Source organism: Aythya ferina (assembly GCF_964211825.1).
Source record: "Aythya ferina genome assembly, chromosome: 1".
NCBI classification, from domain to species: domain Eukaryota; kingdom Metazoa; phylum Chordata; class Aves; order Anseriformes; family Anatidae; genus Aythya; species Aythya ferina.
In genome coordinates, this window is record NC_140296.1 from 185258766 (window position 1) to 185280313 (window position 21548).

Consider the following 21548-nt stretch of genomic DNA (forward strand, 5'->3'; position numbering starts at 1 on the left):
TTTCCAAGAAAAACTCAGACATTTGCTATCCTTTCCCTTAAAAGAAATGGTGTCTGCATTTATGTTCATAATATTAACAGATTGATCAGAACTCCTTGATCCCTTTTCTGCAAGAGTTCTTCTATAGGCACAGAATACACATGGGATAAAATACAATCCTGCTAATACGATGATTAGTTAGGCACAGTCTGATTGAAAATTTAAATGTCTGGGCCTAAATGGGGACTTCTCAGTCCACTTAAATTGACTCTCTAGAGAGTTTAGGCACTCAGCAGAAAAATCTGCGGAGGACGATGTTCTCCTAATACACCTTCTCCTGCAGCAGAGCACTGAGCTCCTTTTTGTTAACACATCTAAATCCATAACCACTCTATAAGAATCAATGCAAGTTTTTCATATAAATACTGGGTCTACACGCAGCAAAAGAGAGAGAGAAGTAGAAGAAGAAAGGAAGGAAATCAAGCAGGTTTGTACCCAACACCGGGAACCTTGATTAAAATCATCATTAAAATTAAGGACAGGTATTACTCTCCTGACCATTCTAGTCACACAAGAAAGCAGTCCTCTCTCACACACACGCACTCTCTATTTCTCTTTTCCTGATGATCTCAGAGACTTATTTTTAGTCAGTTATATTTCCTGTAAGTTTCTTAAATCATAGTTGGATAATCTTCCAGATGCTGGGATAACCCTTTTGTCAGATGAATTCATGGGGATATAACTTCGCTTTGATGAAATTGGGAGTAGCTAAATTAAGAAAAGATTGGCTGCACATATGATTCTTTGTTCATAGTAGAAATCCTATTTTAACAATAACTATTTTTAAGGAACCCTATAACAAAGCAGGTGTGTCGTACACATCATGTTCTTGTGTTTTATATTCTTTCAAATAAGACACTGAACTTCTGAATATTGTGATCTCTCAGTGTGTGTCTTGAAGAAATTATATCTTGGCCTGTATGCTTGCTATTTTCAACCTTAGACGTGGCTATATGTATATGTAGTGCCTATATGTATAGGCACTTTTTGAACTAATTTCCCCAAATTGTTTTCATTTTTGCACTCTCTATGAGCATGCATGTGGCTCAGAGTCACATGTATCAGCACCCTCACAGACAGGTATACTCAGGCTGCTGCCATCCTAGGGAGGGCATTCACACATTTTCAAAAAATCACCATTCACTGATGCTAGAGTCAGCCCTTCATGTAGTGCAGGAGATGGCCATGGTGTCCATCATGTGAAGTAAATCACTTTCCTGATCACAGCCAGTATTTCAGGTTTTTCTGAGGACTTCAGCTGAGCTGAGGATGTGGTCTGCTTACAGACAGAAGCCTCTAGCAGGAGCTTTCAAAGGAATGAATTTGGGTGTCTAAGAGCTAAGTCATCTGGGAAAGAACGACATCTGGAAGGCCATCTGGGGCTCTGACAGGATGGATGGGATACAACTCATGTCATCATTTACTGCACAATTCATTTTCTATTTGTCATCTTTAGTTTTCCTTCACCATCAAGAAATTGCAACTCTTGTTTTCCTTTCTTCCCAGTTTATTTGCTCTGAAAGGCTGTCATGAGCAAGTATATGTGAAATTAAAGCTTTTTACAACAAAAAGACATTGTGGTAACATACAGCATCTGTAGTGCTTTAATTTCCCCTAGTACTTTGTCATCAGCTTTGGGAGTATGGTCTCTGCCTTCATACAGCATCATTCCACCCCACCACTACCATCACCAATATGTACACATACTCATCTTAAGTTCAGCAACTCAACACAATGAATCAAAAACCAGCTGAATGCACTTTACCCTATAACAACAGGAATGACTCAGCTCTTTGAGAATGTAGCACAGGATGTGGCATCTAAAACTAAATCTAAAGTAACTAAGGCTACAGCAGCTTCTGACAATCAGTTTAAGCTATGAAAATAGTGCAAGCTCACAAGACGCCTTTACTTGCTTTCTTTTTATAATTCTGCCATAGATGAATGAATTCCAGCTTTGTTTCCAGTTTCAAAAGTACTTTTACTTTGATAACTCTATTCCTCTCTCCTGTTAGTTGCCAGGAATCAAAAGCCAAGAAGTTAAACCTGATATTCATTTTTATAATGAACCTACATTAAATGCAAATTAGAGATGAATATTTGCTATTTTTGCACTTTTATTTTGTCTGTTATCTTAGCCCTAAAGGACTTCAGATAAAGACTCAGTGGTTTTAGAATTACTGTAATACACAAGGTTCTTGCCCTCCATCCCCTCATGCTACCTCTGTGTTGGAGTGATTGCTTTCCTTTCCATTTGGTGATCACTGAACAACATTTTCAGTAAGAATAAAAAGTTAATTCAGTAAATTAATCAGGGAAAGGCTGAGGCTCATTTTGGGATCACATCATGCTGCCTGTTAGTGACATTAGCCTTATTGGTATTCCTTCTTGTTCTAAAATCTATTTATTCACACATGTTGAAAGGGATGAATTAGAATGGTGGGAAATTTAGTGCTGCTGGAAGTGGAGAGTTAATAATGTTAGGTAAGCAAAAGCAAGTGGTATGTGTTATAAATGAAGTCTCAACTCAATCTGAATTTAGTAATATTTATAAAAGGAATATTTATAAAAGATATAAAAGGCAAGTAAACAGCACTGGGTGTGAGGGGTGTCTATGCTCCACCAACACGCACACATGAACATCAAATATTCTAAATATACAGAACATTGCTTTTACATACTGAACCCGAGTATGATTATACAATCAGAAAAGGTAACAAACAATCCTTTAAGTTCCATGACTTAACAGTCTCCATTTTCCATTACTTTTCTTGATTACAAACAAGTCTCCATTTTCCATTCCTTTTGAACAATATGTCTCACATTAAGTTGTCAAGCAACTCGGTCTTCGGGCCTTATGTATCCTGATCTTCTCAGATCAAAGAAAAACATATCCGTCTCCTTTTCGAGGCCAATAGGGCCTGGATCAAAAGGCACGTCCAGGTCACCAGGGAGCATAACAGCAAAAGCCTTTGATGGCAGTAGCAGCAGAGGGGTCCACTTCTCTCAGCTCGAGCTTCTTCCCAGCTCCGGTGCACCTATTTCCAGCGACTTTCTGTATGAGCTTCTATGAGTGGTTTGCTGAGTCTGGCTGAGCCTATCTTCATGAGGCAAAGTGCCTGTTCCCGTCCTGGTCTCCATTCTGCTAGCCTGTTCCTTCTTTCTGTTTCATTCTTTTTGTTTCATTCCTTCTTTCTGCTTCTTTATTGATGACATAACTTCATTACATTGTGTTGCCTTCTTTTTTTATCTTAAGGGCTGGCTCCCCTCTTATACCCTTCTCTCCACAGCAGTTCTTTTCAAAACAACTTTTCATTGGTCAAACAACTTTGCATAAAACAGCAACAGCAAACACCCAGAAACTTCCATGCCTTAATGGCTGGAGAACAAGCAACCTGAGACTACATGGAGTCTCCTGAATCACCCTTCTTTGTTTCCTCTAAACTCTTTTACATTCCTGATGGCCTCATCGTTAATAGTCTGATGTTATCATCAACCACTGGGCTTTCCGACCCCCATGGCCACACTCCCACATCTCCCCCTTCTTTATTAATATCAACCATTTTCTCGACACGAATTACCACTCCATATATAACATATGTAAACTCTCCATACTCTCAACTGCGTATGGTATAGGTTGCAAAAATGATGAGCTGTGAAGATCTTGTAATATTGGAATAGCTCCTGATAGGAAGTGTGGAGACAAAGCTCTTTTGCGTGAGTAACTAAGATTTGAGCCTACTTGCAGAAGTGAATGCTTGGTATTACATAATCCTATTTTCTGTCTGTGTTCTGCATTTTTGGTTAATTAACCAAAAATCCACAACAGCAGTCACTGAGATGAAAACTGATCTGCCCTATAGTCCATAAAACTACAACAGTTTCAATAGGAAAATCCTATGTTTTATCCTTTTGTAACTTAAAAAGTGACTTAGTGTAAAAAAAATACACCCTACAAGTTAGCAGATTTGCATTCTTGGTTGCATTTGAAAATCATGTCTCCTAACTGGAGAGACAAACCATATCTGTGACTGTATTTCACTGCTGTTAGTTACTATTGCAGTGCCAAGATAGTTAAGACAGAGTAAGACATAAGCTAGAGCAGCAGAGGGATTTTGTGCATCACCACTCATTTATGAAAGACTTGCAATTTCACTTGAATAAATCCATTTAAGATGAAAGAAAATTACAGAGTTATCAATCAGGATACCACCTGAAAGAAACTGGAAATTCTTTCAGGTGGAAATGGGAAAATGAGCAAAAAAAAAGATTTGATGGGAGATATGGAAGCCAAGCTCAACTCTCAAGCTTGGAGCCCAACTGTTTGATCCTTGTAGCCTGAGCAAAGTCTAAGACACAGCATGTGAAAGGATCCTCCAGAGTTGATCTCATGCTGTCTCAAGCAAACACGTTGCACAGCCCCTTTCATTAGCTCACCAAGGTCAATCCTGAAACTTGTTTTGTTTTCCTTCCTATGAATAAATACATAAAATTGGGCAGAATTCAGGGACTTACCCCTATCCAGCAAAACATTAAACTACCTAGAGTATCATTCCTTAAGAAAGCATAGCTACACTTTGTTAAGTGTTTTATTATCATAGAATATTCTAAGTTGGAAGGGACCCACAAGGATCATTGAGTCCAAGATAAGCATAGGAGAAACTAAAGGTTTATAACAGGTAACAGAAGAAATCCACTTAACATTTTTCCTCTTTGTTTATGGTCTTTCTTTCCCTTCTTTCATTTCTCATTTTCTCTGTTTTATGTTGTGTAGACTCTGTTACTGGACAATGAAAACATATTTGGACACAGTGTACATAATCTCTCTTGCACAAGATTTTCTATGGCTGTTTAACAACTAAAAGAGGAGATGAGCAAAAAAAAAAATATTTAGAAGTAATCAGAAGGCAGATCTCTACCCACCACAGAAGTCCCTGAATGCCTTCCACTGCTCCTCCTGAGAGGCACCTGAAGTGCAGGTAGCCCAGAGGGGTTTGTCACAAGCTTGTGATGCCTCTGGCAAGTGCACATATGGGAACTGATGCTCTTCCATCAACTAACACATTTCCTGAACACAGCCAAATGTCCTTCTTTCAGAAAACTGTCTTCTTTGTAATTATTTGTCATAGAAAGACAAAGAAAGCTAAGACAACTACAGTTAAACTGACCTTAGTTAATGAACCTTATAATTTTACAGACATTACTGTGGAGAACTGACCATTACCATTACTCTCTAATTAGGAAGTCATTCTACATCTGAACTGAACTCTTGCCTTCCCTTGAAATCCTCCCCCCCCCCCCCCCCCCCCCCGCACTGTGCTCAGACTCAACCAAGAGAAGAAAATCATCATCAGAGTCCCATGACTTTAACAGCCTCCCTACAGATAACACTGTTAACTCATGTCTATCTGATTAACTAAAATATCAAAACAATGAAGGGACTTAGTCATGAAAAGCCCATTAACTTCAAAAAGAGGTCTATAACTAGGCCTGTAAATACTTCCCTCTATGTCACCAATATCATTCTGTAAGTTGTTTTTTGTTTGTTTGTTTGTTTTAACCAAATTCTTTGCATTTAACTGGAAGAAAAAATAAATCCACATATTTCATGTTTTAACAACAAAAAGAATATCTTGTGTTGACAGAATTGCCTGTCTCTTGCTAACACTGCTGAAGAATTAGATCTTATTCAATGGATTTTTTCTACTAGCTTCTTCAAGGTCCTACATAATAACAGCTTAATTTGTCACTTGGGTTTTGATCCCTTGCAATCTTGTGTACTTTTGTCAAAAAAAAAAAAAAAAAGAAAAAAAAAAGAAAAACACCTCAACAACTATTCAAACAATCCTTACCTTATTTCTGTTAAGCCCTTCCTTAATTTATATGCAGAAAAATGTCAGCATTCTCACCTGACACCCCCATAAAAACCTGGTTCCTGATCCAGGTCCAGCCCCTATGCGTTTCACAGTTTCATCCATTTCTGACAACAGTTTTACATGCAAATTGAAGCTAGGGACGGTTTAACTTATTTTTTTAAGCACAGATGAGGGAGTCTTGATAACTGGAAAGAAATGCTACATATGCTGTCCTATATAAATGTTAGAGAAAACAAGAACAGCATGCACCAGGTTGGCTTCATCTTCTCAGTTCTGTGAAAGGGACATTATACTTTCCAAAACAAATGATTCTGGAAAAAAAAAATAATTAAACATTAACCAGTTAAAATAATTTAACTGAAATTAAATAATATTTCTACTTCCTGAATAAGCTCTGAAAGGATGTAATCCATAAAATACTACAATATAATGGAAGCAATTATGAGGTTTGACAATTCTTATAAATTGAGCAGTGCGATTATCTGCACTTCATTAAGTACATTAACATGTTGGGTAAAATACTTATAATCACATCACTCAATTTACTGGACTTAGCAAATGTTGTAATTCATTTCACAGCAAATCCAATATTATAGCAAAATACATTACAATATACCCATTAAAGCATATATAAAAGCACTGCCCTCTTTTGGTTAGTATCCAAACATATTAGTGAATAGGGTCTCTGTTTGATGGATTTGTGCTTTATACCAGTCATCTTTGGGAAATTCTAAAAAGTCACTTTATGCAAGAGGGATGGCCCTGAAGATGTGGACAAGCTCTGCTGAATTATATGGACTCTCATTCTATGTGTCAAGACATTCATAGTATTCATGTCAATCTTCAGCTTAAAATTTAATAAGATGAAGGGTTTTTATTTCCTGGGACTGTACGATATCATCCTGTCTCATCTGGGGGCTTTCTAGGAAAAGTGCCACTATGGGTTTCTTTGTATCCCAGGTATCACTGGTGAAGCCTAATAAGATGCAATTCTCTCAAAGGTTACAGACTTTGATGTTCTGGAACATGCATGTTGTTTTAAAGAGTAGGCTGTGCAAAAAGAGAAATACAAAGAGCTCCTCAAAATAAAGGAAAAGAAGCCAAGAATAATGTTGGAATGCCTACAAAAATAAATAACTTCACATAAAAATTAATTAGGACATTCTGTTCTTATTCTTGAAATAAAGTAGATCTTGCCTTGATACTCCTGAAAATAGGTGTGGTTGTTCTTAATTTAGAAAACATTTCCATTCACAGGATTAATGACATTCTGCAAATTATTGGAACAAATGTTTGCAGGAATTATTGAGGTCTTGGAATAGTTTTTTGTTTGGTTGGTTTTTGTTTGTTTGTTTTATATGCTCACCCCCTCTTTAACCATTTGCAAATTCCTCAGACTGAGTGGCCTCAGTTCTCAATTTGGAAACGAACAACTGAATTTTCTTTGGTTTCCAAGGTTTTTGAACTTTTGTTCTTCCTCCTATGGCCAATCACAGCATTTTGGTAAGCAATCCAAGGAGGTGGATTGGCATCTGAATGGCGTCTGAAGGGTATGATGCAGGTCTGAACAGTATACTCGGTATGTACATGACAAGAAGTTTTCTGGAAGCATAAGGCAACAGCAGCACATAGGGATTTATCTGAATGACACCTCTGCTACTCCAGGGTATTGTTTTGTAATTCATTCTCTTGATTAATTATCTAGTCAAAATATCATGCTTTAATTAACAGTGGTAAAGAAAGAGACCACCATTTTTGTTAGAATATCAACATTTCAAACAATTAGTTTCACTTCAATCTCTTCTAAAAAGTAATAAAAAACCACCAATCATCCTATATTGAAGAAATGTTAAAAGGTAGAGGAACAAGCGATACTATTTCCACCATAGAAAGTCCTTGAGAGAGCAAGATTTAGACTAAAGACACTAAACTTGTACTTATTTTCAAGTACAAGGAAAAAAAAATATCTTTTTGCTAATCAGTAAAGTTTTACAATATGCATATTGCTACCATCTCAATTTTTAGTGGTGGCATCACAGCTTGTAATTTGCATAAAAATCATGAATTTCTAAAGGAAAAAAAATATCAGTGATGTAGGAGTCTTTCCAACTATTAGTGAAGCGTACACGTCTGTTTTTTTCCTGGAATGAATAACAGTAATTCTTTGAAATATTCTATTCTTTGAGCAGAATTCTTTGGAGCTTTGTGGGCAGTTCATTTACTAACAAAATTGAAGGAATGATTTGTAATTGACTAAATGACTTAGCCTATTCTGAACCTATGCAGATTCATGCAAACATCCAAGAGAGAGCTACTGCTAAACTACACCACTTCTAGTTTATCAGCAAACATGTGCTCACTAGGATTCAGAGAACAATATGGCCCTTCACTCTTCAACACAAGAAAGAAAGTAAATGAAATAGAAGGTTTCTTTGACATTTCCTATCAGATATTCTTATCTTACAATCTTTGAACATTACCATCATTATAACATCCAACTCACTTAACTCTTCTATATCATGCAGATGAGCAAAGCTAAAGGGTATAGCAGTTATTGGTTCAAGAACAGATAATATGTTCCTAATGATAGGAAAATGTATGAATTTAGACTACCTCAAAGAATAAATGTATTTATGAGGGCCATATAAGCACAATAGATAAATGTGTAGGATAAGTTAAAATCTCTCTGCATTCTGTAATTGTTAGTACTTACATAGAATGTAACAGTATTTACTACCAAAACATGTATATCAGTCTTGCATATGGAATATTAAAGTTCATTATTAAATTATTTGAAATAATCAAGAGCAGAGAGAGGAGACAAAGTAGTCTCAAAGCTCAATAAATGAATATATCATCAAAAAATACTGACTATTGACAAATGCAAGGGAGTATACACTGGCAGGAATACCTGGAATTGTTCACACACACCATTGAGTTTTAAATCAGCTGTAGCCATTTGTTAATAAACCTTGAGTGTCAGAACAGACAGCTTTTGGAAATAATTTTCTTGATATCCAGCAGCCAACAGAAAAAGCTTACAGTTTGTCAAGATATATAAAGAATTGGGTTGAGAATAAAAATGAGATTACAATGACACTACATAAATCAACAGCAAGGCTTCATTTGGAGTGTTCAGTCACAGCTACACAGTTTAACAGAGATATAAATGAAGTAAGGAATCCAGAAACTGTCAAGAAAAACTATTAAGCTGCAATTATTTCGTATCTTCTAACTCCAAGTTAAGATAAGTAGGAAGGCACATTACTGAGGAGGTTAACTGGATTCTTCTGTGTACCACTCCTACTATCAAAACAAGAGGAGATTCAAGAAGTAAGGTTAAAATGATAACACAAAGAAATTATAATGGATATAAATTTTCATTCTTTGGGAAATCTAAGTATCAACCACTAAATGCACAGGGTTACACTGTTTGGATAGGTAATTGTGCATGCTAAGTAAGATTTTGGTATCTTTCTCTTCCATATAACTGAGGACACCACTAGAGACAAGATATTGACCTGCAGAGCAAGACTTAGTCCAACCATTCCAGTGCTTCATTGATTAAACCACAGGCATAACTCATAGAATTATTGAACCATTAAGGTTGGAAAAGACCTCCAAGATCATCTGGTCCAACCATCACCCTACTACCAATGTCACCCACTAAACCATGTCTCTAAGCACCACGTCCAACCTTTCCTTGAACACCCCCAGGGACAGTGACACTACCACATCCCTGGGCAACCCGTCCCAATGACTGACTGCTCTTTCTGAGAATCAATATTTGCTCATTTCCAACCTGAACCTCCCCTCGTGCAACTTGAGGCCATTCTCTTTAGACCTGTCACTAATTATCTGCAAGAAGAGGCCAACCCCCAGCTCCCCACACCTTCCTTTCAGGTGAGAGCAATATAGTCTTCCCTGAGCCTCCTCTTCTCCAGACTAAACAACCCCAGTTCCCTCAGCTGCTCCTCACAGGACTTGTGTTCCAGGCCCTTCACCAGCTTCACCACCCTTCTTTGGACACATTCCTCAACATCCTTCCTGTACTGAAGAGCCCAAAACAGAACATGAAAGCACTGATCATGAAAATCTTGCTAGCATTCAATCATGAGACATTTCTCACATGTTGTAGTTAAGAGAGACATTTCTAGAGGTAGAAAGCAAAACTGCAAAAACACTAATGTTTTAAACTACTAGAAAACTTTTAAAGGCAGAAAGGTGTTCAGACCAATATACAGAAAGGCAAAGACAGAAAATACAATTTTCTGAGCAAACTCAGGTGACAGGAAATTCTCTTTACCAGATGCAATTTCTTAACATGAATGACACTATTGACTAAAAACCAGTGCAGCACAATGAAGACTACAGTTCAAATTCTGGGAACCTTTTAATGTGCTGACAAAAGAGAATATGTAAATACAGCCCAACAGCCCACTTACTGCTCTCTTTTTTATAAGCCCCCTTTAAGTATTGAAAAGCTGCAGTAAGGTCTCCCTGGAGCCTTCTCTTCTCCAGGCTCAACATCCCCAGCCTTTTTTCATAGGAGAGGTGCTCCAGCCCTCTGATCATCTTTGTAGCTGTCCTCTGGACCTGCTCCAACAGATCCACAACCTTGTTTTGCTGGGGGCTCCTGTGCTTGGATGCAGCACTCCAAGTGGGGCCTCACAAGGGCTGAATAGGTGTTCCTCACCAAATTTTTTGAATACTAGGAAAGGAAAGCTATTAAATGTTATCTTGGCAAAGTTCACTTGCAGAGCCTTTGACCAAGGATCTGCCATGGCCTGTAGATTTGTTCTCTGATTCAAGCTGGACTCAACACAAATTATTCACACCACTATAATACAGATGGTGTCATACTGAATCCTGTGTGAAAGCAAGCTCTCTGCTGAAGAGACAATAACAGAAGTTTATAAGAAAATACAGAACAAAGGATCTCTTAGTTCCTGATAAAGAAGAAAAAAATATCACTCTCAACACAGAATCTGTGAAGCATCTGCGATTTGCTATTGACAGAATGTCCTTTACAGGTTAAGAACAATCACCATGGAAAATAAACTATCAAAGTATTTCCCACACCTGCCCTCTGTCTTGCACCACAGCAAAATTGTAATGCAAAAACAAACATGTTTATTCAGACTGCAAATCATATTGCATGTCCTTCATGCTCTACCTTCTAGTGTCCCCTTTACAAGTACTTTCATTTGCAACAGTAATATCTACTGGGATTAATTCTGTTAAAAACTAGTTCCTGTTAATGGGCATGTGTGAAATCTGGTCATAAAAAAAAAAAAGAATGGCTACATTTTGATTCACACATTTCTTAAGTTTGCTTTCACAGGAGCTTTGTTATTATGTGTGAATTATTTGTTCTGGAACACTTTTTAGCAAAAGAGAGTTGCAGCATCTAAGTGAAGCTACAGGCTCAATAGTAACACACACTAATAACCAAAACTGCATGTGAGAAATTTCATTTCAGTCACTGCAAAGATCTAGTGGTACATTAACAACTATATATTTATCCTACCTTTTACTTCAGAATGTTTAATAACAGCTCATACTTCCAGAAAGTGCCCTTATAATAATAATAAAGATCTGATCTCAGGCATAACATAGTTTATACTTTGACCAGTGATTTCTAGATTTGGCTCAACATCTTGTATTGAACTTTTTAGAGAGATTTTTCTTATTGATTTAAACCCCCAAAAAATAAATCAGTATGCCCTAGTACTTTTAATGCTTATTCACATCTAAAATTAAAAACTATACCTTACATCTTGTTTGAAATTGTTTCCTTTTTTAAACTATTGACTTGTTTTAGTCACTGAAATTTGTAATTCCTAAAGACTGCTGAAAATAAGAATGTATTTGGAAAAAAGTAAAAAATAATAAATAAAAATGCACATGCACTTTGAGCACCATACACTGTATTTCAACAAAAGTATGCTTTTAACCTAGTTAGATTGCTTTCTTAAAATTAACATCAATACACGTATAATTTTATTTGTATTGTTACATTTAAAAATCTTGAGCTGGATAACAAGACTAAGTAAAAGGTTCTACAAATAAGCCATTGCACTGAAAACACTGCTGAGACACAAGTTGTTTCCTGGGTATTTTTAATATTCTTTGCAGTTGTGCTTACAACCAATGCAAATATTGGATATTTAAATGAAGTATGGTGTTTAAGTGAAGTAAAAATAAAAAGAGGTCAGATAGTCCAATGCCTTCTATAGTACTTATAGAAGTAAAGTGAAACATGAGAGTATACACATAATGGTTCAGAGTTCTTCCATATTATAATGAGCTCTTAACATATAATTTACAGAGTTTTCTAAATTCTCAGTAAATTCCATAATAGGCATCACTGTGAAAATGTACTGTCCTTGCTCTGAGGAGCTTATTTGTCTCCACTCTCCAAGGGCTGACTGCTCTAAGCAAAATGAAATCAGCTTCAGACTCAGAAGAGATTGAATATCACAGTTATTTGGCAACCGTACCATATAAAAAGAAGTAATGAACTCAGTCTTGACTGCAGTTCACACCCCAGCTGGCTTGAGACAATAAATATCAGTGAGCAAAACCAGGTGGGAAGCATGAGGTCTTCCTACTTGAAACTTTGTCAGCAACCTCAGAGACGATCTTTCTGTGCACTGAATCCTTTGCTAGACCTAGTGAGTTCAGGGAGGTATTTACTGACTTCTTTCACATAAAGAATTCCCTACTTCTTGCACACGACTACTTTCCAGAATCAAATCGCCTCCTGTAGAATATAAGTAATTTTTCCAGTAGAGGAACAAAGGGAAGTTTTTAGCATACAAGCTTTTAGCACAGGGATAGCATCTATCCCCAGCTCCAAATTAAAATCCCCTTGGGACTGTCTCTGCTAGCTTTCATAACTACTCCATTCATTCCAGAAGTATTGAAGTATAATGGTGGTTTTGAATCCATGACCACAATGCTTAGTTAATCTGTGAACAAATTATACTGTCTGTAAATTACTTAGAGGCTTTTTTTTTTTTTTTTTTCCTGCCATAGTTGCTTAAAAATATCCATTTGAGGGATGTCATTGCCTTAAATTGCCACAATATTAAGAAATCTGAATGGAATAAACTCTTTCAAGATCACGGGAGAATCAGTGCCACACCAGTTAAGGTGGTAAGGTTTGGCTATGCAACTGTTGTCAGCACAGTCCACTGGACAGTACATACTCTTTAGAGCAGGCACAAAACGTAGATCTACGGAAGCTTTCTGTTTTTTTTTTTTTTTTTTTTTTTTTTTTTTTTTCTATTATTATTATTATTTTATTTTATTTTATTTTTTTCATCTCCACTGTAGCTAGTGAGCTTTCTACAACAGCTTTAAAAAGTGCTTCAACTAATTCACTGAAGACGAAAGTCCTCAAGAGCTATTAAAGATAAAGAAGCCCTTCTTCCAACAGTCACAGAAGGGTCAGGGTATACCAGGAAAGTGACACTGTGTACTTACTGTTCTGAGATGCTGCCTTAAAATTACAGAGGAAAAAAAAAAAAATATATATATATATATATATGTAATTAAAGCTGCAGAATATCATAATATCAGAATATCATAATGATTAGCATCTGAGAGAAATTAAAATGGTCCTTCATTGCAAATCCCTTAGAATTACACTGTTCTTTATCAAGTACTAAATGGTACAAATATTAAAAGCTGCTGGAATCACTTTCAGGCTTTTGCAATATTAATACACCTACCATCTGATTTCATATTTTTCAAACATTACTTTGAACTTCCTGTAGCCAATTATGTAGTTTTATTATTAATTACAGCTTGCAGCTTGAAATACAGTGTTATCAATATAGTTCAGCTGCATAAATATAAAGTAAAACTTAAAATTGAATTAAACTGTTTCCCCTTTGTGAGGGTATGTTAGAATATTATTAGTTGTGAAAATTAATGTGTTAAGCTTGAATCCAGTCTCTAAAGCAGGAAAGAAAGAAAGAAAGAAAGAAAGAAAGAAAGAAAGAAAGAAAGAAAGAAAGAAAGAAAGAAAGAAAGGAAGGAAGGAAGGAAGGAAGGAAGGAAGGAAGGAAGGAAGGAAGGAAGGAAGGAAGGAAGGAAGGAAGGAAGGAAGGAAGGAAGGAAGGAAGGAAGGAAGGAAGGAAGGAAGGAAGGAAGGAAGGAAGGAAGGAAGGAAGGAAGGAAGGAAGGAAGGAAGGAAGGAAAAGAAAATTTTAAAAAAGTTAAATGTTATATATTGTATTTCTTTAGTCTTCATGCTGCAAGACTTCTTAATCTATTAAATAACATCTTGGGGGGGGGAGGAAGGTAGAGGGAAAGAAGTCTATTCATCAGCTTATCTAAAAAGATATAAAAAGCTTTAGCTTAATATCAAAGATATAAAAAAGATTACTGTTGGATATGTGAATTAATCTAAATAGCAATCAGTCTTATTTATTTCTAAATTATCTATGAATCATCTCAGTGGAGAGGAAAGGTTATGCACTCTAGAGGTGTATCCCTCCCTCCCCACTTCCCACTAAACTTTCCATTTATCCAGTGAATGCCTTATAAGTACAAAAGATATTAAAGATTTGAAGTAATCAAAAAAATGGAGAAAAGCAGAGATACAGCACACTACTGTAGATGCTCAAAAAAGTGAAAAGAGATGAGGTGACCCAAGAACTATGTCAAAGTTTCACAGACTCCATGTAAATAACATACAGTTAGCTATGCTGAAATCTGATGAAATTTAAATAAAGTTAGTGTAGAATTAATTCAGTATACGTATTCATTAAGTATACATGTATAGTTATCAGTGTGACTGTAACGGTAAAATATTATGACGAGCCACAAGCTGTTGCCCCTATCAGAAAAATGTTATTAACTTCAATATATCAGGGTAAAGAGAATAGGTAAATCTACAAAATCCTAAATGTAAGCAATCAAGAGTACATTTTGGCATTAAGTATATGGTTTTCATCTAGGGTAAAGCTCCAACAAAACCATGTCATTTTGCCTCAGCCAAAGATCTGGTACAAATTTTTTTTTTTTTTTTTTTTTAATATATACCTCTGGCAAGATGTGCAATATGGACATACAAGACAAAAGGGGTAAGCAATGCTATTTTTTCTAGCTTTTTCTTAATGATCAGCTACAGTTCACTGACATCATTTTTACCTCCCTTTTTCATAAGTGTTTCACAGCAAATATCTATTAACATTTGTGTCAATGTTTCATTGACCATTAATAGGGGTAAAATCTCTCATGTAGCATTTCATATGTGATTCATGGATTTCACCAATTTATTAGTACAAACATTGAACTAACTGATCAAGTATTCTGATCCCAAACATATTTTTCTCAACCAAATATTTTTGTTATCTCTAAAAAAGTGAAAAGGGTGCCATGATTTTATCACTGATGGTAAATTCATTTGGTATGAATTTATGGCATGAATTCATTTGGTATGAATGGAATGGCAGGGGGAACCATTAAAAGAAAGTCTGATTAGAGATTTAACAATATCTATTTTGCCAAACATCATTTACAGCAATGTAAATACAGGAACAGTATTCATCATGACAGTTTATTGAGGACTTGGTAAAATGTGATTCCTTCTTCTCCTCTGTTTAGCTTCTCCCAGAGAGTTAGTTTTTCTCAGTTTAATGCTTAAACTCTTATGCATTTGGTATTAATTCACTCCTTTGGCCAATGTACCAAAATGATTTGATCATTATGCCAAAATGATTATAGTAATATCATTGATTAATTTTCTTGTGGGAGTAAAAAATATTATAAATTTAATCACTGTATTCAAATAATAATACATGGAACAGCAAGTTGGAATAAGTATCATTCCCTATTATTTTTACAATCTTTGTCATGTAATGTATTTAATTTCCAGCTATCCTTTGTCCCAAACAGAATCTTTGTCATTAAAATGAGAGTAAATTTTGATATGTAATATATTCTGTGACATGTCACAGTGGCACCACTTTGACCTTTTCAGTATTCCACATATCATTTGTGAGCCTGTTCCATTTTGCTTCTGTTACTGATCAAGAAATAGGAGTTGAACAAAGGACCAACCAAACTGGATGTTAGAGGTAAAGAGAGATCATGACAAATAAGTACTTACAATTAAAGCACATGAAATTATCTTCTGTTTTAAAAATATTTAAAAACCTTCGCCATAAAAGAAAGAAACGCATGCTATCATAACCATAGTTTCAAAACTGCGCTCTAAGGTACTATTCTTTTTTTTTTCAGAAATGAATCTATCAATTTATTTCACTTCCCTTCCTCAAATTTATTGCTTTCTATTATGCTTATCTTCACATTCATTTTGCTTCCAGTTGTTGGTCACTTATCTTAAAAAGTATGTAATGGATTTAGAAAGGAGCTGTCCTATGCATTTTTATGCCAGCAGCACAAGGGGAGCAATGTCCTCATTAGGTACTCCTCACACACTTTTTATTAACATGTTTTCCTGTTTTGTGTACAGTCTCATACTATGTGACGATTTTTATAAACCTACCAAGACTTTATTATCTCAGGCCTCATCATTAGAGGCTGTTTGAAAAGAGTTTCCAACCCTATGATTCAGGTGAAAAGTATGAGGACAGTGAATAATAGAATTAGACTGGAAGGGGCATTAAAATATTATCCAATCCACCTCCCAGCCCCAAGGAAGAGCTAAGTACACTTACATAATCTTGGGGCAGATGTTCATCTAATGCATTCTCTCAGATTCTCAGCAGTGGTGGCTCCAAAACATCCCCAGGCCATCTGGTCTAATGCTTCAATATCTTAAACATTGAAAGATGTTTTCTTCAAATCTACACTGAACCATACTGTAGAGTAATTCTATTATTTCTGGTCAGATACACTGACTTTGGATGAATGTGTGGTCCTCTACCTTTCTGTAAAAGCCATTTGTCTGTTTGAAAACATTACTTTCATCATCTTCCCTTCTTAATCAACACTTCTTCAGGCTTACGAACTACCTTGCTCAGTTGTGGTCTTGCACAGACCACATTTTCAAGATTTGTGACTTCCTTCTCACTTGTAGACATTCTCACCCTTTGTGAAGGGAGGGCCAAAATCCGTAACAGGTCAAATTAAGGTTTCACAACTGTCAGGCAAATTAGAGAATTACTCAAATTACTTTAAAGATGGTACTCTGGTTTACAGTATGACACAAGAAATATAAGCAGGTTATAATTTCCTATCACACTAAGATCATTTTTTGAGATAGCATTCTCTAGCCAGTCCTTCTGAGTTTGAAGTCACCTCCAGATTTCACGAGCATATCCTTCATTCCAAGTCCATCTGGACTTAACATGAAAACATTGGCTGGTACCTGATCCAGCACAAACCCCTGCCAAAAAAAAGCAGAGCACATTTTTCCTTTTTAACAGAAACCATTGATAATTACTCTCTGAGTTCAGTTTTCTAAATAGGTCTCAAGTCATTGTGATTATAGTGAAGTCACAGTTGTCATTGAATAAATCTGAAACACTCTCAGACCTGTGGAAACAAGAAACAGCAGAATAGTCCTGAGCACTTTATTTTGTCTATTTTCAGAAATCAGCAGAATTAGATAGGCTGCAGATGTTTTCAAGAAAAAGTCATTTTCAGCCAATGAACTCTTGAATTTCAATTCTTGAAAATTCAATTCTTGAATTTCAATTCAATCAATCAATCTAATCACTGCAGTAGTTGAAATAACAGATAAACCTTGTATATTAGATACAAATTTTGGAAGAATTATCCATTCCTTTACCAACTCCAAATCAAACCATTGCAGTGTAGTTTGCCTAGGCTCACCCATGACAGCACTGCTTAGAAGATACTTATTTGTTAACTTATTCAGCATGTCATACACACAAGTTCCCTAAGTGGCACGAATTGCTACATTTTTGTCTTACTGCCAAGTTGCTGTGAGTAATCAGTAAATTTTATGGTTCAAGCGTAAGTACCTGAGATGCACATGCACCTTTCCATACAATTGAGATGTTATCCCTATGACTGAAATGGAAGATATTTTCTCACCCATATTGACTTGAAAGAAAGAGAGTTCGTATGTACATGCCCCAGAAATCAAAAACAGTAAATTAATGCAGGCTTTCTCAGGAAGGACAGGAAGGCTGCTTGTATTTTTATTTATTTATTTATTTATTTATTTTTCAGAAAGGATATTATTTTGTAATTAAATGTTTTAGTCAGTGAAAGGCCAGTTTCTTGCTCTTTCAAACCATCTGCTACTCATCATCTTTATTCCTTGGTGTCCAAAACCTACTGCTCATGAGAAATAACTGATTTTTCAGGCCAGAAATAACTATTGTAGTGTGAAAAAAAAAAAAAAAAAAAAAAAAAAGGAACTTAAAAATAATTCTCAGAATAATGCCTATATTTATATAGCACATTTCATCCTGAAGGAAAAACAATGAGAATATGTGTTTGTACTTCATAGATTTGTTGTTCAAATTCATCAAAAGTAAAAACTCTGGATTTATACATTCTGGAACAAGGAAAATAAGGTATTATTGGATTATGATTTTCCTAATCTAACAATCACATTTCCTCAGATCTGGATATTTGGTGGTTGTTTTTTGCCCCAGTAACAGCTTCTTTTTATAAATCTCAACCTTACGTGACCACACTGAGACTTAACATATTTACCAAGTCTATCAAGGAGGTTCCCTTTTCCAAAAGGGGCATGAGGCACTTGAACTTTTCTTAAATTAGTGCCAGAACTGTCAAATGGGCAGACCCACAAGCAGCAAAATCACCAAAATCAAACCCCTCCACTTGAGTCCACGTCACCTGCCTCCAGGCATTCTGATCATTTTGCATAGACCTTGGCAATGCTCAGCAACAATTTGATACTTGCCAGCTATTAATACAAAACCTGACAAACACACACTTACCGATTTCCCTGGAAATCTGTGTGAATGCCTCTACACCGCTCTCTCCATAGTTTCCTTCAGAAGCCAGTGTTGAAACGTAGTTCCACCCAAGAGCCGTAACAATGTCAACCATGGCCTGCGCTTGGTAGGAGTCAGGTGGGACCACTCGAGAGAAGAAGTCATACCTGGTGTTATCGCTCAGTTCTGGAGCTGTAGATGCATAGCTGATTTGAGGTATCTGAAAATAAAATGACAAGTAATTCAAACCAGACTAATATCACTTTGCTCTATACTTGTGTGTTTGAAAGGCTTAAAATAGATTATCTACATTCACTGTGCAGAACTGAATATCTTGTTTTAATTAAATAAACTGATCAGAACACATCTAAAATTTTGTAAAATGTCAGTCAAGTCTTATCATATAACACTCTCACCAAGAAATAATGCATTCTAGTTTTCTCCAGATGTCACAATTGTTGACATATAAGTGTAACAACTGCTTTTGTGATCCTGGCTGTGATAGGAATAGATTTCTATAAAGGAGGAATACTTACTATTATTACAGATGGTAAGAAGGTCTCAGCTTTGAAGACTGTGATTCTTAAAAATGCTACAATTAAATTTGATGAGTAATATGTGTATTATTTCCATTTCTTTGTTTTCTATACATATATACCTGTATGTGTTTTTTCATTTCCCTTCTACTTTTCAGTCTTTCTCTCCCACTGATTTTTAATTTCCCAGTTTAAATATTGTGCATGATTCAACAATATGGAAACTATACAGTTAATACCAAAAGTTATCTCATGGAAAAAAATAAAAATAAAATAATTAAAAAAGAGTTCTTTGGCTTCTCTACATACAGAGAAGCCAAAAGTTTGCAAGAAAGATTTGTAGCCCTCCACCTCAGCCTTCTTGGTGGAAACAAATAATAGCCACTAACTAGCTGAAATAGACTCTAAAAATAAGTTAGTATTTTCATTTAAAATAATCTGGGGTGACTTTCTTATCTTAATTCTTATCTTAAATAAGTGGTTTGGCAAGATCCAGGAGAAGTTGTGCATAGGCAATATTAAAGTATGCTGAAGAGTATTTTGGTGCAAGAAAGTATAATTAACATTTACATTAATTTAAAATGGGAAAGTTTTTCTTATTTACAGTGATAAAAGTGATGAAATACTGTCCTGAAATGAAAGATACCTCAAATATCTTGTTGAATTTATAATCTGTTAATAGCAGGTGCTTAATTCACATTCTACAAAATATAAAATATTCTTCAAGGAATCAATTTCAAGAGTTCTTAAAGTGATTCTTTTGAGAACCAAATTTATCATTTCCAGATAACAGGTGATCTGGTAAATGCCCAATGTCACATTAAATGCTGAAGCAGAAGGTTTCAGTGGAACCTTTGCATCCTATAAACTGTTTCCACATTAAAACAAATTAAAAAAAAATAATAATAATAATAAAAAAATGGATTTAAGGCATATGTATGCTATTCAGAGTCTGGTCACTAACCCTGCCTTTAAAGACAACATGGGCTCTTACAGCCTAATAAAACAGTTTATAGCCTAAGGGATGGCAAAATAATTTCTCAGTCAGAAACACAAAGAAATAAACTCTTATGTATCTTGGCTATACTCTTCTTTAGGAAATTTTCTACTCATGGACAAGCCTCAGAATAAATAATTTGAAATGCTGGAATAATAAAAACCAGAGAGAACAGGATAAAGGAGAGGGAGGATCACAGAAAAAAAAATAAGTTAAAGGTTATATTTCATGAAATGAGTATTCCTAACACAGCAAAGACACACCAAGTAAAAATAAAAGATAAAATCTTCTTACAATTCTTGTCTTGTATAAATTCCCTTTCTTTCAGAAAAGATTTGAAACATCTTTTTCTCTTTACAGAGGAGAGATTCTGACCTGTAACAATACAATTATGTGCATTTAGAGCCTATATCTTTCCTTTTCAAAATTTACTTTACTACTTTTTAAAACAGTTGTCTTTTTCCAGATGGAAAAAGGAAAAAAAAAAAAAAAAAAAAGACAATGATAGTGTGGCATTTTGCACCTCAGTGTGCCATTTCACAAAAATGCTGAGGTTGTTACATTGCTGAAAGTTATTTCAGCGATAACATTCATAAAATCAACACCAGTAAAAGCTCTTTTAGACAGATATTTTGTCACTGAAAATCTTGAAGTCAAGATCACAGCATTATATATCCATTAACTTTCTCAGTTCCTGTTCCTTGGCATTAGATTAATAACAAATCCTAGACGTGTGTATGAAAGCTGTTGGTACAACTTAGCAATGAGATATTTCAGATCAATAGAGATGATGAGATGATCAGAGACTGATTTGGGGACATAGAAAAGGCAAAGAAGAGAAACTACTTTACTACTTTTCAGCTCCCTGTCATTCAGCTTCTTCCCTAGAGTTATTTCTAAAAACAGTGGAACAGAAGGGAAGGTAAATACGGTCCAAACCAAATACCCCTGAAATGGGCCCTGAAAGTGGGCCCACCTTAAGCAGCCACAGATTTACTGCTGCTAACTTATTACCAACATGCAAGAAACATGTGCCATGTAAAAACAGGGAGAAACATTGTCTAAACAGCAAGTTATGGCTAAATTTCAAGAAAAAAAAAAAAAAAAAAAAAGATTCATGCAATGGAATATTTAGCTAGTCTCCTTATTTTGTATGACTCCATATTTTTACATACATCCTTCA

At 35.5% G+C, this 21548-nt stretch overlaps 1 protein-coding gene across 4 annotated transcripts in view; it reads right to left on the reverse strand.

Moving 5' to 3' along the window:
• GRM8 (glutamate metabotropic receptor 8) overlaps positions 1-21548 on the reverse strand; it is a 346560-nt gene that overhangs the window by 260865 nt on the left and 64147 nt on the right. For all 4 annotated transcript variants that reach the window (XM_084495137.1, XM_084495138.1, XM_084495139.1 and 1 more), the window contains one exon: positions 18836-19052. In XM_084495137.1, coding sequence (XP_084351263.1) covers positions 18836-19052 — 217 coding nt within the window. The remainder of the gene's footprint in view (positions 1-18835; positions 19053-21548) is intronic.